The sequence below is a fragment of the Sitophilus oryzae genome, unplaced genomic scaffold (genome assembly GCF_002938485.1).
Source record: "Sitophilus oryzae breed Bouriz unplaced genomic scaffold, Soryzae_2.0 scaffold_1297_pilon_pilon, whole genome shotgun sequence".
Lineage (NCBI taxonomy): Eukaryota > Metazoa > Arthropoda > Insecta > Coleoptera > Curculionidae > Sitophilus > Sitophilus oryzae.
Window position 1 is genome coordinate 11,412,045 of NW_022145945.1, and position 27,022 is coordinate 11,439,066.

Consider the following 27,022-nt stretch of genomic DNA (forward strand, 5'->3'; position numbering starts at 1 on the left):
AAAGACTTTATTATTTTATTTTCGTATATATTCTAATAGTAAAGTATTAAATAATTTATTGATTAAAAAAAACAAATATTTAATACTTTACTATCAGAATACAAACGAAAATAAAATAAAAAAGTTTTTGTCCTGACCCGGATTCGAACTCTGACTCCTCGGTTCATGGTCTGAAACTCTATGTATTGAGTTATAGAGACTCGGTCGGTTTATATTCAATACTAGAATTTAAATGGCTAATAAAATATAGGATCTTTCAATGCGCAGTAGGGAACGCAACGTTTACCGGCAGCCAGACGGGCCGCATGCTGTTCTAGAGAGCATAGTAAAATATATATCAAAGAGCCAGACGTCTTAAAATACTTGTTTTTTAGACGTTGTTAGCTCTTTGCTAATTTACCTAGGTAAGCATAAGCTATGGGATAAATCCGATTGTAAAAGTAAAAGATTACATTCTTATTCTTTTCTGATACATATGGAACGACTAGGTATTATACCTGGTATTATTACCAATTACCAGTAATACAAATTATTTTTTCAACTGATAGGTTCTTGTTATAGAATAAAGACTATCAAAAACATTGAATACCTACGGGATACCTACTGATACTCTGTGCTAGCTCCCAACCGTGCTTCCCTGTTTACTCCCAACCAAGTTAGATAAAAAAGATATTGAAGATTGCAGCCTTGAGTTGGAGTATGGCAAGGAGTATGGGCTCCACTACGACATGTACAGAAACGGATTACCTAAACTGGTAAGAATGTAAAATTAAACCTTAATGAAAAATTAAACTTATTTATTTTTAGTTCAAGAAAAGGCATGACAATCCACAACCCACCAATAACCTGGTAAATGAATTCTGCAAAAACTGAAATCCAAACTAAGTTAAATAAATTATTATGTTCCTACACAGTATTTTATTTATAGGTTTTAAAGTCTAATACAGGCTTGTTGACAATTTTCGTTGTCAACAAAATAATCTAGAAAAACTACGAAGATTTCTTATTATAAACTTGAAAGATTAAGATTCTGTTCAAATACACAAATTTTAAATTTTTGGCGCCAGTATATAGGTATGAACGCAATCTACTATATCGATAATGCGCTCATAGTTTGGGTTAGACGCTAAAGGCCGGGCCACTAACACAGTCTTCAAAAATTAACGTTGATCGGTCACTCTCACTTTAGTTATTAGTGTTATGAGTCAGTAATACTCCATTTAATGATTCTCAATTCTCACTATATTTGCCGTTTCCGTTTTATAAGACGTAACCATGGAAACGGTACGGAAACGGAACGGATAGTGTGCATTGTCCTATTCATTTACATGATATAACATTTCACGTAAACGGAAAGTAGCGGATACGGAATTGGTTACTTTGGTTAAAATAATAGTGAAAATCAACCTTTATGCTTCCAATAATTGCATGCATCTACCATGATTGGTTCGGATTCGGTTGAGCGTTGTGCCCAGTTTTCTGATGAGGTTAAAACCTGAAAGTCGCACAGTTGGGTCATCAAGTGAAGAGTGAGTCAGGGTAGACTCCATTCATTCCCGACGCCAAGCCTCTGCAACAGTAAAATTGGTATTGAGAAGGTCTTGGCCCAATCTCCATGCTGTTATCCTGGATTTCAATCTTAGTGTGCGATCTGTGCTGTCTTGGTGTATAGTGTATAGGTAGTTGCCCGTTATTAGAGCACTTCTGCGATTTCTTCTTTAGGGCTAGTTTTCGTTTGACATAAGGCGGAGGGATGTTAGAGAAGACTGGTAATGGATTGGGTGGGGGTCGATTTAATGGTGCCTGATATTAACCTCATAGTATCACTCAGCTGGGTGTCCACTGTACGAACATGGGAGCTGTTTAGCCAGACAAGGATTAGACTGATGATTTAGATGGTTTTCTGAGGGAAAAACAAATCTAATTTAAATATTTTAAGAAAGCCTTAAACATATTTTAATTGATCATACACATACCTAAAGATCTTGACATACCCACGTATTGCCATTAGAAAAATATTGAAGTTAGTCGAAAATAATTTATAATTAATAACAATAATTATTTCCAAATCAACATTAACTAGTTGTTAAAATTTTTTAAATGTTTAGTCTATGAAAAATAATTGTTGTAATTACCCTGTAAATACTAAAGGCGCACATTAATATAATAGTGCAAGAAATTTGACGAGTAGTTGAGGCAACAATAATTACAAGAATTTCTAGTAATGAGGAAAATGCATGTTTTTAAATAATGGTTTTAAAAAATAGTTCATATAATTACAAATTGAACAAAAAAAATCGTTGATATCGGTTAAGAAATGACTCTAATATAAAATAATTAAATATTGTTAATTTAAATGGCCGGGCAAACGCTCTCTATCGCGCCTTGCCGCTGTCACGTCACCCGCCGTTCTTCTGGTTGAGTGGAGCCAGACGCGTGTTTATTTTACATAGTTTGCTTTTAAACGCTGTTGAATCCGAGTCAAAATTTTAGTTATTTGTGTTAATTAATACATAATCAGTAATTAGTGATATTTATAAATAGTAATGGATGAGCGAAAACAGAAAAAAATGGTCCAAGGCCATGAGAAGAGATAAAAAGAAAAACGTTAAATTATCCTCTATTTTTACGATTTATTGTTGTGAAGATCATTTTGATGTAAGTTCATATATTTATGTATATTGCCTTATATAGGTATATGAAATTTGAATGTACAGGGTTATTCATTATATTTTGACACCCACATACAGCCTTAACTGCAAGTTTTAGAAGAAAACTTGCAGTTAAATATGTCTGTATGTTAAATAAAAAAGTTGCATGGTTTTTCATATACTCTCTATTAAAATTAATTCTAGTTATACAAAAAAGGTGGTGCAGAAAATTGTAGGTATTTTTCGCTTTTCAACTGTCAATATTTCGTAAACATTTGAAGATAGGTCTAGGATATTATACATGAAATATATCTAGAATATCTAGAAATTTCCGAAGAATCCAAAAATATATAGGGTGTTTCCCTTAAAAAAGTAACTTAATTTTGGCTTTTGCTTATGGGACACCTTGTATAATATTTTCATTACTGATAAACAATTTATTTCCTATAATTTCGTAAAAAAAACAATCTTTGAAAATAACAAGGGTAAAGGGGTGTCAATATATAAAAAAAACTTTCTTTTTCAGGCTATGCTCTGGAGTTATTTTTCCACGTACTAAACAAATATTTTTGTCTCTTTTCACTTCTACATAACCTACAGCATTATCTCCATACGTCTCCCTACCTGATCTGAAAAATAAGTTTATAACATTAATTTATAACTATATAAAAGTTCGTAACAGTAGGTACCTACTTATACTTAAATATGCCTCAGTACTACAAAGAATAAATGTTACATACCTCTCTGTTTTTTTCCTCGTAATTCAGCACCAATAAATTGGGAATTTGTATTTATATAAAAAATCGGTAAAAAAAACTTTTAAGTGAAACGGTTTTATCTTATGTGCACTGAAAACTAGAAAATAATAATAAAAGATCGCGCACACTATACCTACACGGACCGGCACGGACCAGACCAGTAAAATCTACCGGTGAAGGTGACCGTGTTATTTAATAGAGTAGAGCACACTAGACCAGTACCAGCACGTACCGCCACAAGCCACGACCGTCAAAACAGGTCGTGTCGGTCAGGGACAAATATGACCGGCAATATTTATGCCTGGTCGTGCTGGTCCGACCTAATGTGCGCACCGGCGAACCAGCACACCTCCACAAACATGCAAATATTGAAGGGTTTGTCAGTATTTCGAGTACGCTAGCTGGCTCAAGTTGCATGATGTAGGTTAGATTTCGTTTATTTTTGTTCGAACCTTTAAATCGTTTTAAATATGAATGAAAAAAAGCTTATTTTACTGGTACAAAAGTATTCAGAGCTGTGCGATACGAGCCAAGCATTTTATATATAGAGACCAAGAAAGAAAAGATGCAATATGGGAGTCGATAGCAAAAAAAAATAATTAAATTTGATTTGTGACATTCGAAAATATTGGAAAAACTTTTCTTCGAATCTTTTTAATTCAGGAAACAAATGATGAAATTCGCCATATTGCTTTCTCTTTTGATTTATAGTGTGAACCCAAAATCTTCTTTTTTTCTTAGCTTCCTTCTCTTCCTCCTCTTCTTCACACAACATGGCTAAAATAATAATTTCTTCCTCTGAACTACTCATTTTCAATACTTTTATGTTGCACGCTCTAGTAGTTGAGCCTTGACAACTGTACTTTTTCCGAAACTCTCGCTTATGCTGCTGGTCTGTGGCGGTAAAGTGTGCGATGTCATGCAGGATGCAGGTTTGTGCTGTGCTGGTCCGTACTGGTCCGTGTAGGTATAGTGTGCGCGATCTTTGACAATTAGGTATTTTGAACTTCTAGTTCAGAAATATTTTAGTACTAGGCAGAATAGCTTTTAGGCATATTAGACTAAAATAAAAACGTGGGGCCCATTAACTATTGCTGTAATACTTTCTTCTATACTAATTGTGGATTGCATCGACTTACTATAATCGTAACTGGAGATTTTGACAATCAATAACCAGCCGTGGCGGCTTCACCAGCGAACGCCGAGCTCATGATCTACCAAAGTATAAAGATAATATATGCTTTGCCATAGGTAGGATTTCAGAGGGGCTCCACGTTTTTATTTCAGTCTAATATGCCTAAAAGCTATTCTGCCTAGTACTAAAATATTTCTGAACTAGAAGTTCAAAATACCTAATTGTTATTAATTTTTTCCAGTTTTCAGTGCACATAAGATAAAACCGATTAACTTAAAAGTTTTTTACCGATTTTTTATTTTCTAGTTTTTAGTATTTAACGGAAATGCCTACCGAATATTCCTTTTTCTATTTAATTCATTTAGTGCACCATTATTATTTTTATCTGTCCTTCTAACGTCACACAATCTTGGACACAACTGTTCTGGACACGACTACTCATGCCCTCACCTAATACGCCATTTTGTAACGACGCCCATCTTGGATTTTAAATTTTGTCATAATCACAGTATTCTACTAGTGTAGCCCTTTCATTTGATACCCATATTGAGGGGGTTGTGGAAAAATATGAAATCCGCCATTTTGTACCGGCGGCCATCTTAGATTTACAATGTTATTGATATTACTATATTTTATTGTCATCGGAACTAAAGGTGTGTACCAAATTTCAGATCAATCTGACAACAGGAAGGTACTTAAATTTCAATTTCTAATTTTGACCCAAACAAATAAATAATAAATACCGTACGGGTCGAGCTAAATAAAACCGTTTAAAAAGCAGCCAACATAAAAGCATCGACTTTTGGCAAGTTATCTTATTGTGCTTTTACAAACCCGGAATCTGCCATTACTTAAAAAATTCTCAGAACACACAAGACATACAAATAATAACTGCACAAAAAAGCATAAAAAGCTCCTTCAACCAACGCTAAAAGATAAATAAACGGAACACGTCTGGCTGCTGCTGGCCATCGCGCGTCGACGAGAACGGCGGGTGACGTCAGACCAATAGAATATCGTTTCAATTCGCGAGGCGTCGTTTGCGTTATCCATAGTATTTTAATGGCCCGTTTTATAAAATTGTGGTACTGCTTTCAAGAAAAAAGTTTTTTTTTGCATTTACACATATTTATTCTAATAAATTGAACAGTTTCTGACGAAAAATAAAATATATGCATCTTCCTCATTCTTTGAGAATTCATAAGTACTAGCTAAAACTGTAATAGCATTTTACAAACCATAATAAATATTTTTTTCTTAAAAACAGTAGAACTAAATAGAATAAATTACATATCTATATAATTTTATTGTGGTATTTATAACTTTCAAGGTTTACTATTGAAGTTGTAAAGAGGAAAACTTTTATTTTCGACGTCCTTAAAAGAATTTTTAGCATTTCTTTTTAAATTTCCATACAACTAAATAAGTACTTATAAACAATTACAGTTATTAAATAAAACAGTGCAAAATGCTAGAATAAATTGCATCACTATACCTATAACTTTGTTTAATATTCGCACCTTTCAAGGCTTCTGATTAAATTCAAAAGGAAGAGAACTTTTATTTTCGATGACCTTAAAACAAAGTGGCTCAGCTCGGATTATCAGGTGAGTCTGTTACGTCATTTCGGTCAAAAGCAGCACTTTCTTCTTGGTTTTGGTACTCGACCGAACCGACCGCTGATGAAAATTTCACATGTGTGTTTCCTTACATAATTTATTACAAGAATCCGAATGTTTGTGTTTGCTCTTTACATCACAAACCTGTCTTTTATAACATACAAACATATTTTAGGCACTGTTGCACTGTTGCTGTGTTCATTTTTTTTAATACAATTGCTGGAAGAAAAAAAAATGGACATATCAATCTTTTTTCTACTTGTGCATCAGGCTCCTATTATGTATTACATGAAGATATACAGGTTGGTCCAAAAGTATCCGGGAAGCTTTGGCAGTCTATTCTGCAGATAAAAATAAGTAAAATAGTTCGTATAAATTTATTTCCTACAATGCTTCGTTCGAATTATTTCTGATATTTAGATGAAAATTGGTGTCTAGGTCGTCTAGGTGTCTTATCACATGAAAATTTTGATTTCGATGATGCCTCTTACTTGCGGGCTGCGCCACCTACAAATTTTTCAACTGGTTTGAAGAATAATAACTTTTTGTTTGTAAATGTATAAAACTACTGACTGAAAAGATATACATATAGCTTCAGTTTTTTACGCAAAAAAGGTCTCGTGGTAAAAATCCCTGTTACATGTCTACTGTATAGTTATTTGACTGAATGGTAAATCTATGAATTTTTGTTTTTTTAAATTAATAATAATTTTCTTCTAGAAGAAATTATGATAAAACAGTTTCTGATAAACCTTTGACACAAAACCATTTCAAATTTTTGATTTCAGTCTACAGTATGTCCCCGGATTGTCTTTACAAGAGGAAAAACTTTTTTATTATTGACATTTTGAGAAAAATGCATTCTACATAAAAAAATTGATTCTTCTAATATGGTTTAGGAGAAACCGGGGGAATCCCGCGCACGGGGGAATTCCGCGCACGCCGCTGTAGAAAAAACTACAACATAGTAATACACAGCTGTGAGACTGGAAGTGTTGCATAAGCCATATGAAGTTTGCTCCAAAAGTTTGGAATAATTGCCGGCAGTCGTTAACCAATAACGAACATTTTAGTGCTAGATGGGGTTTTCATCTATCTTTTCGGCAATTTAATCGGTTGATAGTTAGTAGTTCTTGTGATTATTAAAAGCAGCTTGATTTTATTTCCACTTACCAGTGCACCTATAAGTGTTATCGCAAGCGATCACCAATAAAATGTAAGTAATTTTGCTAAAATAAATTTTTAGGTAAAAAAACGGTTCCCGGGGAAATACCGCGCAAAAACAACCAAACCAAAACAAACAATAACGCGCTGCGCGGTATTACCCCAAATGTACACTCTTCTTGTTTTATTTTTTTATAGCTTGTTTCTTTTAGTTTATGATGCCCAGAACATACCAAAGGGCATCAGAGAAAAACAAATGGTCAGCGGATGCACTTAAATCAGAATTGGAAACTATGGAAGAAAAAAGAAGAGAGAAAAGAGAAAAAAAGAAGCAAGTAATATAAATATAAAGGAAAAGAGAAGAGACAAAAGGCAGAAAAGAGAAGCAAATATTGTATTGAAAAAAAGTAAACTCTCAACAACTTTAGAAAGTAAAAAAAAATCAACAAGAAGCCAAAGCACATTCGTAATATTAAGTTTGATGACGATGATACTGAACCTGAGAGTTATTCTGAAAGCGAGCTTTGTGTTGATGATGACTTCGACGAAGTTGATCCTTTCCCAACCCGTGAAGATGACATCTGTTTAATTTGTGGAGAGTTTGGAAGGGACAACGAGGTCTGGTATCACTGTAATTCCTACTCAAAGTGGGCCCATGCTGCTTGTAGTGGAAAGGAGAAAGGAAAAATCTACCTTTGTGACTACTGTTGCTAGGTAACAGTTTATTTTTTATATAAATATCTGTGTTAGAATGTGTTGTTATGTTAATATACAATAATGTATCTTTACTTTTGTTCTCACTATCATCTTTTTTATTATTTGTGTTATACCTGTATTTTATGTACAATAAAGTCTTGTTAAACTGCCTTAAAATACCTCAATGCGTGCTATTCCCCGAGACCATGCGCGGTATTACCCAAAAGCCCGGGTAATACCGCGCAGTCACACATTTTTAGTTTTTTGTGTTAATAGGTACAACAAAACAAAAATGTTTAATTTTCGATGTTGCAATAGTTTGTATATTGTATCAATACTCCTGATACAAAAAATTACCTCATAAAAAAAAGTAACATCAATCTAGCAACTATTTTGCTTATGTGCGCGGAATTCCCTCGGCTTCCCCTAATCTCGTTCATACTTTTCCAAATTTCCATACCATTTAAGAGAATATTTAAAAAAAAATATGAAAATGTAGTTGCATTTTCTAAAGTCCTAAAGCGTTTCTATGGTACTACAATTTCCTTAATTTTCTCTAAAACGGTATGAAAATTTGGAAAAGTATAAACGGGATTAGGCAATTTTAGAACAAGCAAAAATTTTTATGAAGAATGCATTTTTCTCAAAGTGTCAATAATAAAAAAAGTTTTTTCTCTTGTAAAGACAATCCAGATACATACTGTATATGTATGATGACGACATGTATTGATTACTTAAGGCAATTTTTGAATGTAGTAGACTATGATTCAATAACGAAATCGATACTAAGTGAGTGTTATAAATCAGATCAGTTAATCTGACTAAAACGTTTTGTAATTAAAAAAAAATGACGACAATGGATGTCCGAAATTCTTACGATTTGTGATTTACATTACATATATAGGTACAATGTACAATAAGTATATTTTGAAGAACTCTATTTTTCTAAATAGTAAAGTTGATGTTCTAATATTTTTTTTCTTTCAGTGCGTGACTCCACAGCAAAATCGGTAAACGGGCTCCTGAGAGGAGGCATAGCCCAGTTCGGGCAGTTCGAAGAATGCCTCAGCACTCAAGCGCCTTTTCACACTCAGTACTGCATAGCTACGGTGTCTGCAGACGTACCCGCACCAGAATCACCCAGGGATCCGAAATCTCTGATTTATGATCCCAATGAATCCGTTTTAAGAAAAATCTACGTAAGTATTGTATTTCTGAACTGTAATTATGACTGGACCTTATATGTATGTCATGTGTGAGCTGCGTCTTTAACATTTTGCGCTAGATATGTATATCATGATAGTAAGACCCATGATTACTTATGGAGCAGCACAGCAAGGCAAAACCTCTCAAAAATGCAGAAACTAACATGCATCTGCATTTAAAGGAGCCATGAGGACATGACCAAGAGCAGCAATGGAGGTCAGTGGACCTAACACCACTGCACATTGTCATTGATAGATATGACAATGATTAGAATGGTTATTGACGGAAACATTACTGGGAGAATTGTCAGCTCAGGAGTTTGGAATACTCTCAAAAGGAAATTTCAATTCCTCCAACTCCCAGTGGATGACATATTAAGAGTGTGTGTACAACTTTGAGAAACACCTCACTGTAATATTGAGCAATAAAATAATTAAAAGAGAAAAATGTTTTCTCAGCAGTTAAAAGGCCATATAATAACTTGGTTACAACAGATTATTACAAAACCAAGTCAGGAAGGTAGGAGTATTTGGGCTGAAAACTAAATACTCCATACCCCAATGGGCACCTACCGCAATATCCTTCAGGAAATCTACGCTACCTAAAGATTGTACCAACTTGTAGGAACTATGCGTACAATGCTTAGGAACAATCGGAAAAAAGATATAGCCATTTTAACCGATAGTCAATAGTCAAGCAACCTTACGAGCGATCAACTCAGTAACCATCAATTCGAAGTTGGTCAAAGAATGCCTAGATAAACTGAATCAAATCCTACTATGAGGGCCAGCTCATTAAGGAATAGAAGGTAACGAAAAAGCAAATGATCTAGCTAGAAAAGGAGCGAACATTCCACTAACTAGACCAGAACATATGTCACCCGACATCCACTGATATCAGTCGTACCATAAACTTTGGTACAACTGAAAAACCGGATACTGACTTCTGTCAAAACCCTGAGACTGTGTGATGAGTTATTAACTCAAGAAAGGAGGACAGAATAGATCTCGCGGTTCATAACTTTACCTATATATTCTACAATCTACATGTCATGTCCTCCAATTTTTCAATTTTATGTTCAGTATTCTTATATAAGCACGGCTTGATAAAAGTGTTTTAGTTTATTTTATGGGATAAAAATATCCTATCTGAAAATGTCTTCAACGTCCACTAGGGATAGTACAGTTTTACCTGTAATTTGACTCAGTAATTCAAACTTGATTATGATTTCAGCTGGGTAGTGAGGAATATACTCCTTGTATATTCTTGAGGGACTTGTCTATACAGTATGTCTCCGTATTGTCTTTACAAGAGGAAAAACTTTTTTATTATTAACATTTTGAGAAAAATGCCTTTTTCATAAAACTTTTTGCTTGTTCTAAAATGGTTTAATCCCGTTTATACTTTTCCAAATTTCCATACCGTTTTAGAGAAAAAATTACAAAAAACATGAATCAAGTCCTAAAAATCAAAAGGAGTTTCAATGGTAATCAGAGTGGTAATACAATTTCGATTTCATTCATTGATAGATGGCTATTATTTATTTTGATTGATATCATATTTTTACTGTAGTATCACATTTTCCGATAACAATAATTATTATTATAATTTATAACTATTGATGTCGGCCTAACCTGGCCCCGCCCCCATTCGAGAACGAATGGAATGGCTAGACACAAATAGAAAAATCTAGACTGTTTATTGTCTGTTTCTCTCATACTTAAACCCTTAGCTTAAACCGACGCCGACGCTTGGGGCCTGGGGAAAACAAACAGATCGGTCGACGCGTACAATTGCCGCGCTAAATTCAAGATAAATTTTATTTTTTAGATAAATAGTTGTAAATAAGTTATAAAAAGTTCTTTAAGTAGTTTTATCGTTATTGTATTGTTACTTAGTGTAAAATAAATTATGTTAAATAAATTAGACTTTCTATCCACACGGAACCGATGAAAAACGTTAGGCTATTATTAGCATTAACTCTATGATTGAACTTAATAAATTTTGTGCTTGTTTAACATTTTAAAACAGCAACAAATATGACATTAATTAAAATTCTATCAATAACAATCTATCAAAGAATGAAATCGAAATTGTATTACCATAGAAACGCCTTTTAATTTTTAGGACTAAAAATTCAAGCTTATTTTCATGTTTTTTTTTGTAATTTTCTCTAAAACGGTATGGAAATTTGGAAAAGTATAAACGGGATTAACCATTTTAGAATATAGAAAGAGAATAGAAATAAGTAATAAAAAACTTTTAGAAACGAAAAACTTTTATTATTAACATTTTGAGAAAAATTAAATAATCTGTCTATGTTTATAAGCCCTGGGTCATAATTTCTGAATTGTTTTATCGTACTTCAAAGACGCTTTGTAAATTAATTTCTTATTACAATAAAAGAATTTCACAAAGTTGTTTGTTATTGGCCATTTCTTCCAACAAATTATATTGTTCAGTGAATGAATCAGTAAGCGGAATAACAACAATATATCCACGAAAGGCCATAAAAAGATGAGTTTACGTTACTCAGAAAACACTTTGTAAATGATCTACTTCTTTAATACAATAAAAGTGTTACTCAGAATCATTTGTTATTGGCCAATTTTGACAATAACCATATTGTTCAGAGAATGAATCAATAAGCGGAATAACAACAATATATCTACGAAAGACAATAAAGACGAGCTTACGTTACAGGTTACGTCACAGCTAAAGTATTATAAAGCTGAAGAAAGGGGAACAGCACGAGAAAGGACGTGTTGGGTGACCAGGTTATTAAACTCGATTGTAGGTCAGTTGTTCAACTTTTACTTTCAATGTCACTCTACGAGGTCCTGTCTGAAAATTGTTTACATGCACGTGTTACGGCACCTCTGATATTTTTACAAATTTCTGTGAAAAATCTAGAGCTTTAGTCCAGGAAATTGCAAGTTATCGTAAACATACTTACAATTACAAGGTCTTTATTTATTTCAATAAATTATTGCTGTATGGTAAATAGATTCAAAGTTCTAGTGCTGGAATTTGCAAATTGCTTTACTTAATAACTAAACAAGGTTTTTCCTGAAATGTTAGTTACATAAGCTACCAGTTGAATTAGCTTCTAGACTGTTGCTTGTACATCAGAGATAGTTCGAGATTAAATAAATTAGAATTCCTATTTTAAAAAAAAAAAATATTTATGCAAGCTGGTATTGTAGCCAGCTGGTCAGGGAATAATGTGCTCTATAGTTTCTACACTTTCCAATCAGAGTCTACATGTGTAATGTAAAGTTACTTGTTTATACAGCGGCATCACACGCGCTATTTCTATCAGCATTAATGAGACTTTTGTTTCTTAGTTTCCATTATCGTTAGATGTTTTTGGTGTGGTTAATTGATCCATTCTGAAACTGCCTAAGCAAGAATATCATGAACCATCATGTGAACCATCGGTTGATTCTCACTATACTTTCCGTTTCCATTCCTTATCCATTGATATTCGTGTCGTATTTTTGATTATATTCACGCTATACGTATGCTTCCTTTCTGTATCAGTTCCATACTTTTTATTGCACAATTTATATTACGAAAATTTAATTTTAAAAATCTGTATCTCCTTAAAAAGGTAATAGATTTAATTAAGAGTTAATAATAAATAAAAATCAGCAAAATGTTTACAGAGCTGGTATAAATGTAAGAACTTGACAACCCTCTTTCAGATACGCTTCAACCCTTCCGCCAAAAAAATGTATGGAAGGAAAGGATATGGAACGGAAGGGAAACGGAACGGATAGTGTGCATTGTCCTATTCATTTACATGATATAATATTTTATGTAAACGGAAGAAAAACGGAAGGTATAGTGAGAATCAATCCTTTATCCGATAGTCAAGCAGCCTTAAAAAGTGTCAACTCAGTAACCATCAATTCGAAGTTGGTCAAAGAATGCCTAGAGAAGCTGAAGAAATTAAGCAAAGAAAATAAAGTACTCATACTCTGAGTGCCAGCCCACCAAGGGAAACAAGGTAATGAAAAAGCGAATGCTTTAGCTAGAAAAGGACCCAGAATACTCGACTCACTGGATCAGAACCGTTTTGCTTCCCAAGCGTAGACCAACTTCAAGTAGAACTCAATAACCTGGACGACTCCATTCATAACCTGGTCCTCCAGCGGTCTAAGACACTCGAAGACATTTCCCAGGACTTTTTTCCCCAACCAAAAGAAAATCAGAGATTATTAATTACTTACGACAATTATTAAGGGGTTTTTAACGGGATACCTCAATGAACACCTCAGTAGATTGAAGCTAAGAAAAGACGGCGACTGCACATTGTGTGGGGAGGATAGGGAAACACCTGAACACATCATAACATAAATTCTGGTACGACTGATATCGAAGATGGAGAACTAAGAACTAACTTCTGTAAAATCGTCTCAGATACTGGCTTTTGTCAAAGCCCTAAGACTGTATGATGAATGATGAGTTATAACTCAAGAAAGATAGATATATATTATTGTTATTTCTAGAAACACTAATTGGTTGTTAGAAATAAAAATATCTTTGCTATCAATAAAAAATTCGTTTTCTATTATAGTGTAAACTAATATAGTTTATACCACCTATATAGAAAATATTTCCTAATAAAGGTTTAAAAAACTAATTAGAACTAATATAGACATTATGAACTACAGTTCCGGTGACTTAACGTCAAAAGCTATCTAAGCGTGATTTATTTTTTGAGGAGGAGGGGAAACATCTTGCATAATGCGACACTCTGTTGGGTAGTGTCGGATTTCTACCGACTAAAAAAACCCTCCTGGCATTCCAACGCTCTACCCAGCTGGAAACCGCTTGCGCATTACTTCAGCTGGATTTGATAGATTAGATACTTCGATATGGCGCCGCATTCTATTCTCTTTGGTCTGCACTATTTCTCCGAATGCATTTATATGTAATTTTCCCCGATTTTCACTACTTAGCATCATATTGTTGGCATTAAAAACTTGTCCGCCACTGTCCCATTACAGAGAAATAGTCTGTGTTCGATACTCCTCAACTTCCGTGCAATACATGCATTGGTTTGGTCCTTTTTATACAGATAGCCGTTAAAGCATCCGTGCCCTGTCAAAGTCTGAGTTAGAAAATAGTCTGTCTCTCCAAAACTTCTGCATAACCAGGCATTAATGTCTGGTATGAGATCGTGTGTCCATCTACCATATCTGTCGATATCCCACCCCTTTTGCCACTTATTCATCAGTGTGTTTCGCGGCTCTAGTTTTGATGTCATTTGAAATTATCTCTTCTCTCCTCTACAAGCAGGTGAATAGGAGGTACCCTGGTTACGACATTTAATGCTTTAGCGGAGACGGTTCTATATGCACTGCAGATCTGGAGGTTCAATTTATGGTGTACAGCTTTAAGTTTTTGCCTTATACCTATGTTATATCCCTTTGTTATTATGCCCTATTCCTTTGTTAATTGCAAAGTGCTACACTGGTGCAGCGTACAGCAAGTGAGAATATGCTACACAGGCTAGGATTCTTCGTTTGGAAGCAATAATTGGTACTCCTATATTAGGCATCAACCTACCCAGTGCGGTCAAAGTTCTTTCCGCCTTTCGTATAACTTGATTTATATGCTCGCCAAATTAAGTTCTGAATCAAGCCAAACTCCAAGGTATCTTATAGCATTTTTTGGTGCATAGATTCTTAGTATCATATTTATGAATATTTATAGATCACACTTAAATATGATACTAAGAAACACAATTACAATATAATTTTACAAATAGAATCTGTCTATACAGGGTGTCCCAGAAATAAGTGCAAGTATTTTAAGAGGTGGTAGATCTCGATAAAAGAAACATATTTTCTCTTTATCGTTTTTCAAATAAGTTCAAAATAACGGAGTAATTTTACTTTGAAAATTTCCAAAAAAAATGATTTTTTGCTAAAATTTTGAGAACCACTGAATCTTTTCTAGATTTTCTTTATTGTAAATTTAATCTAATACCCATGTTGCTATATTATTAAGAAATTATGTTTTTTAACTAAAAATTGAAAAAGAATTCCAAAAAATTTTTCAAAAAATTTCGAATTTTCAATTTTTTTTTTCTTGAAAAAAACCTCATAAGCGTGTTTCTGGGGTTGAACTATATACTACCAGTTAAAATACTTGCACTTATTTCTGAGGCACCCTGTATATTGATAAACGTTGCGAAACAATTAATTTTAATTTTCATTGATTTTCACTTGAGATAAGCGTCATCAGGTTAAAAACCAAAACCGTGCAACGTGTATCTTGTCAAGAAAACAATACAGGAAGTATTTTATTTCATTTAGTACAGGGTAATCTGCTATAAATGGTTACTGGTCAAACGACAATTGATTTTTTTATTTGCCGTTCCAACAAGAAGTTTTCAATGACCTTAAAATGACAAGAAGATATCGACCATTCAACAGCTTAAAATGATGTTTTGTAATTAATTCTCTCTAAAAAAGACTTGGAACTACAAGGCTAAACAAGGAAATAATATAGATACAAGTTGGTATTAAAATTTAAGAAAAAAAAAATTCAATATAAAATATATTTAAACTAAAAGTTTAATATAAAAAAATCTGACACAATTTAATAAAATTTTATAAGAATTAACTCGCTTAAAATCAATGTAAGTTTTAAATGTGATAATGATACACTCTCCTATTCACAACCGACACGAAAAACGGGCGCCTTAAAATTTTGATGTATTTTAAAGTTTAATATATTTTGTTCTAGTAGTGGTCCGATTTTGATGATTTTTTAAACAATTTTTAGCTAGATTATTTGATTTTTTAATGTATTTTTCTAATTTAAAAAAGTTTCTGTCTATCAATACGAGGTCAAAAATAATGTTAATATTTTGGTGAAAGTTTGAAACACCCTCTGGAATATGTTAACAAAGCAAGGAATTTAAAAATAATTTTATCATCTAGGTACGTCTTTTCTCGATAGTTTGTTTTTTGATTCATCTCAATAGCTTTATTTTTATTGGAGATATTCGCTGTTAAATAAGACAGTAATGATTTACAGCAATTTTAGTATTTATTTCGGGTTCTCATCAACACACTTATAAAATAGTGTTTATTGTTTTTGTAATGTCACTGTCATTGAAAAGTCATATTATTATTGTTTATTGATGTTTACTCTAGTAGAGATGGTTTTAAGTTCTAAAGTCTCGGCTATTGTTGCTTTAATTGATCATGGTAGAGATTAACTTTTGGACTTAAACCCATATGTGCTAGAGAAACTGCCCAACAGACAATCATAAACAGTATTTTCTAGGTCTGTTGACTCGGACCAAAAACAAAGGCATGGTTTTCATGTAAAAAATACGAAAAAATGTTAGTGCACGGCCACACAGAAAGCGTTTTTTGCGTTTTTAGCGTGAAGCGTCTTTTGCGTCTAAAACAAAATAACAGGATTATATAGGAGTGGCCCCACCAAAAGCGTCTAGCGGTCGGCGTGTCTCGCAAAAAACGCAAATGAAAACAAATCAATTTGTTTTCTGTAGCGTCTTTAGCGTTTTCTATGAGACCCCGTCATAGGCGAACGTAATATTTAATAATACAATAAAAATAAATTAAATAGTAATAGCATTTTTTTCAGTTTAGGATATTATCTACGTTTAGGGATTATCTAAAAATATTTTTATAGAGAATATCTACTGTTTAGGAAGATTCTATTAATGAAATGTTGAAAAAGTAATAAATTAAGGGAATATTTTCTTACGCGTAAAAAATAGTTTTTTATGCGTAAAAAGTATTTTTTTTCTGCGTAAAAAAGGTTTTTATAACAGAAACAAATGGTTTTGACGCGTAAAAATTAGTTTTTTACGTGTAACAAATAGTTTTTTACACGTAAAACATATTTTTTTTGTGTAAAAAAGTTTTTTTACCAGAAACAATAGGTTTTTGACGTCTAAAAAAATTTGTTTTTTACGCGTAACAAATAATTTTTTACACGTAAAAAATATTTTTTTTTGCGCAAAAAAAGTTTTTTTTGCCAGAAACAATAAGTTTTTGACGCGTAAAAAAATAGTTTTTTACGTGTAAGAAATACTTTTTTTACACGTAAAAAAGATTTTTTTACCAGAAACAATAAGTTTTTGACGCGTAAAAAATAGTTTTTTACGTGTAAGAAATAGTTTTTTTACGCGTAAAAAATATTTTTTTTTGCGTAAAAAAGGTTTTTTTACCAGAAACAATAAGTTAATAAAAAATATTTTTTTAACGGTAAAATCGCAAAAAGCGCTTGAGACGCAAAAACGCAAAACGCTAAAAACGCTTTCTGTGTGGCCGTGAGCTTAAGAGCGAATATCTTCAAAAAAAAGCTATTGAGATGAATCAAAAAACAAACTATCCAGAAAAGATACCCCTAGATGATAAGATGATTTTTAAATTCCTTCCCTTTGTTAACGTACTCCACAGGATGTTTCAAACTTTCACCAAAATATCAACATTTAGTTCTCCCTCCCGTATAATTTACAAACGGCAATTTTCATTTTTAATTTCGAAGGAGGTACTAAAAAGTCAAATAATTTAGATACAAATTGATTAAAAAGCATCAACATCGGTCCACTAGAACACAATATACAGGGTGTCCCAAGCTGAGCGTGCATTAGAAGTTTCTAAAGAACTACAATATCTAGATCGGAGATTTTTTCCACATTATTGTTTCACAACGAGATCTATCGATTAAAAATATTTTCAATATGGCGGCACTTCCTGAAATACTGGAAGTTGACAGCCAACTTATCTCAACACTCTTATTTTAAATGGGTACCCCAATTTTTTATTACATAGTTAAATTCTCTGTAAAATATTATGAACTTTGATGTTGAACACTCTATACCTAATAACTGTTTTTGCGAAAAAAAATATTTAAAATTTTCCTAAGAAAAAAACTGCCTGTCAAAAAAATCGGTATAGCCAAAATGACAAATTTAGTGATTACCACAGCTACCGTGGCATAAAGTGAAAGCATGTGGCTATCTATTTCAAAAATTGATTTGTTGGAATGTCATATAATAATGGCGGTAGCTGTCATGGAATTGAGCGATTAAAAAATTATCATAAATCATTTTTTTCAAATGGGAACCTACTGTTTTTATTTCACCAGTGAAAAGGTTTTTTAATTTGTTACTTTTTGATTATACATGTTCCTATATCTAATATAAATGATTTTATAAGTTATTTAAGATTTAGTTTTAAAGGGTATATTTTTTGTTTTTTTACGTACAGTAGCTTATGACTTTAAACGTCACGCCATCGCCATGTAAAAACTATATCTGGCCATGTCATATTGCCATTAACTATCACTAAAATACGAGATATATTTTTTTTATAAATACGCTTTATACACACATAATATGTATAATATACATACTGTTGTATATTATACATACTGCCATTACTCGCTGACGAGTATTCGACACGCATCAAAAGATGGTCACGCAAGGCGTTTTCTTTCATGAGCTTTTCTGTGACTGAAAAGCCCGATACGTGATGTTATTTGCCTACCGCACTCCGGACATTCAAAAATCTCATTGCTTTGTTGCCTCTTTCCTTTTTGGTTGTCGCTGTTAGCCGAGTTTACAATTCTTCTCCATTGAGTTCTATTGTTAACTGCTTCTTCCTAATGATTCTGGATATTAATCCCCTTTAAGTTTTCGTGGAAAATGTCCTTATACCTTTTGAGTTGTCCACCCGGTCTCCTCTTACCGTCTACAAGCTCACCGTAAAGCAGAGATTTTGGTATGCCGTTTTCTTGCATTCTTCAGCCCATCTTAAGCGGGATTTTGTAACCATAACTTCAATACTATCGCAGTTAGCTTTTTCAAGGACCGATACGTTTGAGACATGATGGAACTACCGGATTCTTAAGAGTTGTCTAAGGTGTCTCTGTTGCAACTTGTTTAATGCGTTCATGTAACGGCGGTACGGCACCCAGGCTTCGCTCCCATATAACATGGTGGGGATTATAATTGCTCGGTACACTGCAAGTTTTGTTTTTGTACTCAAGTCATGATTGTAGAAAACCCTGTCTTTTAATTTCCAGAATGCCCTTGAGGCGCTGCTAATCTTGTGTTGAATTTCAGAGTCGATATTTGCCTTTTCCGAAATCAAACTGCCGAGGTAATTAAATTCCGCTACATATTCCAATAGTTCTTCTCCGATTTTTATAGCATTGTTATGATCTTCTGGGGGAGTGCACATGATTTTGGTTTTGTCGATGTTTAGCTTAAGACCCAAAGCCGCGTATGCCCAGGTATATGTGTTCAACATTTCTAGACTAGAGCGCAGTCATCAGCGTATTGAAGTTCTGTGATGAATTTCGTACGTGTCTTTGCCCTGAGTCTTTTTATGTTGAACAGACCGCCGTCATATCTGTATCTAATGCCCAATCCTCTCTCCTGCAGTTTGCTGTCCACTATAATGGAGACCGCTGCCATGAATATGTTGAATAGGAGAGGCGCTAAGACACATCCCTGTCTAACTCCTGTATTTGTCAGGAAGGGATCGCTCAGTGATCCATGATGTGACACTTTTGACTGGTTGTTGTTATGGAGGCTTTTACACACTGTAAGAAATTTGTTGGGTACACCGAACTTTTTCATAATTGCTCAAAGTGCATCTCTGTTCACAGAGTCGAAGGCTTTTGTTAGATCTATTAATGCAACATAGTCTTTTACTTTTTCTTGTAGTTGGCGGATGGAAAATATGGAATCGACGGTGCAACGGTGCGAAAACCCGTTTGCGATTCTGGAAGGATTTTTTCTATATGTGGGTGCAAGCGATTTGACATAATGTTTGCAAGAATTTTTCCTCCGATATCCAGTAGTGAAATTCCCCGGTAATTTCCGCAGTCTGATGCACTTCCTTTGTTCTTAAATATATTCACTATATTCGCGTTGCAAAAGTCCTGAGGTACCTCTCCGCTTTCCCATAAAGTTTCCCCTTTATAAAGTTTCACCAGCAGTATTTATAATATACGAAATTCAAATAATTAGTTTTTCGACAAAGGGAAATAAATTGTCTGATGGTTTGACACTTAATGTCAAAGGAAGGAAATCGAGAAAAAAATACACTTCAAAACTTGTTCAAAACTAAATCTTAAATAACTTAAAAATTATTTATTTTAGGTATAGGAACATGTATAATCAAAAAGTAATGAAATGAAAAACCTTTTCACTAGTGAAATAAAAAAAGTGTGTTTCCATTTGAAAAAAATGATTTATGATATTTTTTCATCGCTCAATTCCATGACAGTTACGGCTAATATTATATAACATTCGAACAATTTATATTTTGAAGTAGACAGCTACATGTCTTCTCTTTATGCCACAGTGACTATGGTAATCATTAAATTTCTCATTTAGGCTTAACCGAGGACCTATGCCGAGGATTGAACCGATTTTTTGGACAGGCTGTTTTTTTCTTCCAAAAATTTTAAATATATTTTTTCTCAAAAAACGGTTAATGTTAGGCATAGAGTGTTTGATATCAAAATTCATAAAATATTGCAGAGAATTTAAGTATGTAATAAAAAATAGGGATTCCTATTTAAAATAAGAAAGATGCTCTGTCAACTTTAGGTATTTCCGGAAGCCCTCCATGTTGAAAATATTTTAATCAATAGATCTCGTTGTGAAACAGTGATGTGCAAAAGTATGTTCTCCGACCTAGAACTACAATTTCTCTAGAAACTTCTAATACACGCTCAGCCTGGTACAACCTGTATAAATCTTTAAAATAAATGAAAAATTTAAGGTCCCCATTTTTCGTGTCGATGAGTGTATCAATACTATAAGGGTTGGTTTGGTGTTAACCTTTAGTGTTAACAGCAGAAAATTTCACAATTTAACCACAATGTTCTTATAAATATGCAAGGTGATAAATCGTATGTTACTAAACATTTTAAATATATCCTCATAGTACTGGATCTACTGGGTAGTTTTTGGATATACAAAAGCTACTGAGAAGGTGGTTGTTGGTTTTAGTTGGATTCGAACACATTATGACAAAAAAATTTTGGACACATTATGACAAAAAATACTTGGTTTTTAAATTTCTGTTTCAGTGATAAATTATTGTGTGTGATTTACTGATATATTTTATTAATTTTGTAAAATTGTTCGGCAAAAAACATTTTAAAAATAATGTAGTAACTCGTATGCCATTCTCATAACTATCGAAACGTCTTTCACTTAGAATTGTATTTGCAATCAATAAACGACTTAAACTCAATTAGCAATCAACTCTATCGTGCAAACATTTACGATTTTCCAAATAACAGGTTTCAAAACTTAAGTAACGCTTGCTTGTAATATTTCAAATGGTAAATGCATCAGAGTTGAGCAATAATCAATCGTATATGAAGTTTAAAGATATAATAAAACTAGCTGAGCTGAGTATACATTTATATGGCCAGTGTGGAGGTGGTAATTGTATTGATTAGTTATTATACAGGGTGTTTTCAAACATTCACTCTTGTTCTAAACACCTCTTGATATAGGTAGTTATACCAAAGTTTACAGAATTAAAGTTATCTATACCTAAGGTAGTGGCGACTACTCGTGGTCATTTCTAAAGATGATGAAAATAAAAAAGGGATGTAAATAAAGAATGTAAAAAATGTAAGACCGCAAGAGTCTTGTACGCTGGTCTTGCAGATAAACGCTAGACTTGGTCTTGGTCTTGGTCATGCTTTTTGTGCAAGACCAAGACCGCGGGACTAAGACCAGTCTCGCTCATCAATCAAAACAACATGCGGTATTAGAGAACCGTCGATTTTTTACAGGATATTCACCATTATCTACAAAAGTCTTGCGTGTTTGAAAAGTCAACCAGTCTTCCGATATCTTTAAATTAACTGCCCGCCCGCCCGTCCAGTTAAAACTTAAATCCCACTGATAGTCCGGCAGCCGCTGGGGTAAACCCAAATTTTGGGAATAAGTTTTTTTGAAAACGGATTTATCATCTATAGGTGTCCTACTTTTGATATCCGAGTGATGACAAAGTGGCATCTTTGGGGAAATTAAGATACAGGGTGATTCATTATCAATTATGTGAAATCGAGTGTTATTCGAGTTATTTTGTGTGTTTTTAACGTGAAAAAATGTGTTTTGCATTGATTTATTTCATAATGTAGGTTTTTTAGGTATAAGTGATAACGAAAGATCTTATATACAGGGTGATTAAAAAAATATAATATATTTTCACGTTAATTGAAGGTAAAGCGAAAAATTAAATTTTTGCATTTTCTATACTTTGTAGGTATGTATATACCTAATGTATTAAACAAACACATTTTTTATACAGGGTATTTAAAAAAAACATTACTTCCGTCGACAGACTAGAGTAAATATTTTAAACACGCATATCATAAAACATTAAAGTTTATCAGTCGGTATCAACCTCAGAATCAGAATCAACTTCTTTATCGGAAACCACAACATCTTCATCCTCATTATGATAAGCCGGTACAGCGAAGGTCAGTTCGTTGCAACAATGTTCGTTCCCGTGGCACATACAAAACATTGTGCAAAGCAAGCTAGCACCCTTATATTTTTGTGCTACACGGACTGGCACTTGAACAAGAGCAACGAATCAATCTGTAATATATCGGAAGATGCCACCTTTTTGTTAGGAAATGTTATGATATGTGCATATCCTGGAGCAGAAAGTATTACAAGATCGTCACATTGATTTTTAAGTGCTTTAATTAAAGTGCTTCTCGTAGGAATATGTCCTCCATGTTGAGAATAAATGTTGTTTATATCAACTGAGTTCCAAATTCTTTCTTTATCTGCCAGTAGTTTTTTCATGGTTTGATTATATGGAATATCTTCTTCGTCGTTATTCTGGTCTGATCGTCGTTTGGCTTACAAAACAGCTTTTCGGCCCATAAATCTGTTTGGACAATTCAGATGGTATCTGGCGTCTACTGCATGTAGGTCTGCTACACAGCCCGCTAATCTTAGTCTAACTTCAGAAGCCCAGGTATCATTCCTTTCTATACAGGTTTTCAACATCGCTTCTTTAATTACCATTTTCTTAGAGTTGTCTTCTAAAGCGCGAAACCGGAAAGCCGCTCTCCATCGATGTGAGTGCTTCTATTCGTATTCTATGAAGATAAAGATTGACACTTCTGAACGTCGCTGCATTTTCTTAATTGAAGTTCCCGCCTTGTTAATAGCATTGTTCGGGGATAAGGTCCTTTTCAAATGTGTTTTAGATGTGTACGTCGAAACGCACGCAACCTCTATGATATAGTAAACAAAAATCCTTATCCGTAGTGATCTTCTCTTCAAATTTTTCACATTTGCAATCTTGATACACTTTGCTATACTTTATAATAGTTTCTATGCGTTGTGCACCAGCAATTAAAAGTTTTTAACTTTTCTTCTGACAGGAAAACTTCCAGTCAAAAAAACACTTTTTGCTCATGTTTAACTACTTATTATTGTTACAATCAAATTTTAATCTGAAATAGAAATCACTTCAATTCTCTTTCTGCCTTGAGATAGACCTTTAAGTCTAAATTATAAGATCTGCAGTTTGCAGTCAGTAGTCGCAGTCCGTCGTTCCATCAGATTTAAAATTTCATGAACTTGGAACGGCCAACTACAGTTTGCAACTGCGAACTGCAGGGCTTATAATTATTAGGCTTTAATTAAGGACACTGATATTGGCAAACTAAGCATTTTCCTTCATCACCCTGAAAAAGATATAATTAGTATAACATAATTATGTAAGTAATAAAATTGAGTTAATGGAGCCTGAATGCAATTGTTTATGATATTTTTATTATTTTTACTGATACTTTATGTTACAAACTAAAGTATCAGCAACTGTATTGATAAGTCCTATATCTCTATGCTAACATTTTTGTTGAGGCTTCATTAACTCAATGTTATGGCTTTATTCTAAATTATTAAAAATGTGTGTTAAACATTTCACAGGATCATTGAAATGGAAACACAAAATTATCGGTAATTCAAATACCTTCGAACGCTAACCTAAAATTATTGATACCAATAACGATTGTTGAATTGAATTTAAGATACAAAGTCTAAAAACAAGAAAAATATTAATCGGATAAAATTAGGTATAAGTTTTATTTTTTTTAAATCACCCTCTATATTGCAAATAATAATGATTATTATATTTAGTATAAACAATAAATTGACCAACCCACACAAAAATTAAGGCCTAAAGCTTAAAAACCTATCGAATCAATTTTTATGTCTTATATTTTGGGACACGCTGTATATCTGGATTTCCCCAAGGGTGACAGTTTGTCATCAGCCGGATATGGAAAATAGACATATAGATCTATAATAATCCGTCATAAAAAAACTTTATCCCACAATTGGCATCTTCAGGGAAAAATCGGGGTTCTGCTGCCGGACTATGATATGTAGTCTAGTCAAAAAAGCTTCACGGGGGAAAGTTTTGAGGGTGTTCTAATTTCTTCTATTTGTAATGTTTTTTGGGTTGCTGAATTTGATTTTGGGGGTTGCTAACAAAATTTTGTACCGGAACATGAAAAAAATGCAAAAAGTGAAAAGAAGTGTATTTTATAGCCTGTGCTCAATGAGCATAAGTGACCCCATTCTTTTAAAAAACTTTATGTTCTTTAACTTAGATATTTAAAGGTCTATAGATGTTTCATCAATATGAAATATCTAACAAGACTTTTGCGAGGCATTTTTATCACATGTGTTGTTAACTGTTCGTTGATATTCTATGTGATGCACAATATCGTTTATCTATACATATACCGGGTGCATCTCAAAAGTGGCTCGCCCTTAAAACTTTTTTATTTTTTTAGATATAAACGAGATTTGGTATATTAGTATATGAAAGAAATAAGGATTGATTGACATATTCAATTAATTGTTTTTGGTCACTTCCTGTTTCACCGGAAATGACTACAACTCTTTATTTTTAAATGGCACCCTCGGTATTTTTTACTTTACTTGATAGAAAATGACACTCTAAATAGAATGACATATCATATGTCAACTTTTGACATTTTTACATATGGTTTATATGAAATTGTAACATGCGGTTCATAACGACAATTTTACCCGAAATACTAAGTGTGTGGTACCAGATTATTTGTAAAAAAATGCTTTTTCTAAATATGCTAATGAGCTACCCCGTTCCATTTAAAAAAAATTGAGATATGATTAAAAATATGATTTGGGTATCTTTTAACCGGCCAGGACAAAACAATAAAAACATTAGACGTTTTCGACATGTTTTTTAAGCGAATATGTCAAAAGTTGAGATATGATGTGTTATTCTATTCAGAGTGTCATTTTCTATCGAATAAAGTAAAAAAATACCGAGGATGCCATTTAATAATCAAAAGTTGTAGTCATTTCCTGTGAAACAGGAAGTAATTTTATACGTCAATCCTGATTTATGTCATATACTAACATACCAAAACTCTTTTTTTATCTAAAAAAATAAAAAAGTTATAAGGGGAGCCACTTTTGAGACGTACCCGGTATATTGTATGTTACGGTTAAGATTCGATATTCGGTTAATATCGACATTACCCGGTTAATCTCGAGAATACCACACAACAAAACAACCAAAAACAAAACCAAACCCAAACATTAACCTGTTAATATCGACATTAACCGGACATCGGACTTTAACCGTAATATACCGGGTGCGTCTCGAAAGTGGCTCACCCCTATAACTTTTTTATTATTTTCGATAAAAACGGTATGTTAAAAGATTTGGTATGTTAGTATATGACATAAATTAGGATTCATTGACGTATACAATTGTTTTTGGTCACTTCCTGTTTCACCGGAAATGACTACAACTTTTGATTTTTAAATTCTAACATAGATGTGTAATAATAAATCTTATGTCTCATTCTGTATATACTGAATACGACAAAAATATGATATATGATATACCGGGTGCGTCTCAAAAGTGGCTCACCCCTATACCTTTTTTATTTATACAGATAAAAAAAGTATGTTGGTATATGGACATAATTTAGGAGTAATTGACGTATTCAATTGTTTTTGGTCACGTCACCTTAACTAACTACAGCTTTTCATTTTTAAATGGCACCATCGGTATATTTCTACATTATTCGAAAGAAAACGACACTCTGAATAGAATGCCATATCATGTGTCAACTTTTGACATTTTCGCTTAAAAAAATCGTATTTTAAATTTTAATCTAGAGTGCCATGGCTGTGTTAAAAACACTCATTTTTAATCAAGGAGTAAAAAAAATTGATTTGATAGTCTAATGTTTTTCGTGTCTTGTCCTGGCCGGTCAAAAGATGCTCAAATCGTTTTCTGAATAATTTCTTAATTTTTTTCAAATAGAAAGGTGGCTTGAGGTGGCTCATTAGCATATTTGTAAAAAACATTTTTTTTACGAATAATTTGGTACCACACATTTGGTATTTCGAGTCAATTTGTCGTTATGAACCGCATGTTACAAATTCAAATAAACCATATGCGAAAATGTCAAAAGTTGACATATGATATGTCATTCTATTCAGAGTGTCATCTTCTATCCAATAAAGCAGAAATATATCGAGGGTGCCATTTAAAAATCAAAAGTTGTATATAGTTATTTAAGGTGAAACAGGAAGTGACCAAAAACAATTATTGAATACGTCAATTACTCCTAAATTATGTCATATACCAACATACTAAATCTCTTTTTTTATCTGTATAAATAAAAAAGGTATAGGGGCGAGCCAGTTTTGAGAGGCACCCG

At 33.1% G+C, this 27,022-nt stretch overlaps 1 protein-coding gene across 1 annotated transcript in view; it reads left to right on the forward strand.

The window, feature by feature from the left end:
• Positions 1-27,022, forward strand: part of LOC115874790 (nose resistant to fluoxetine protein 6-like) — an 86,788-nt gene that overhangs the window by 21,871 nt on the left and 37,895 nt on the right. Inside the window, exon 2 of the mRNA XM_030890067.1 lies at positions 9,011-9,222. Coding sequence (XP_030745927.1) covers positions 9,011-9,222 — 212 coding nt within the window. The remainder of the gene's footprint in view (positions 1-9,010; positions 9,223-27,022) is intronic.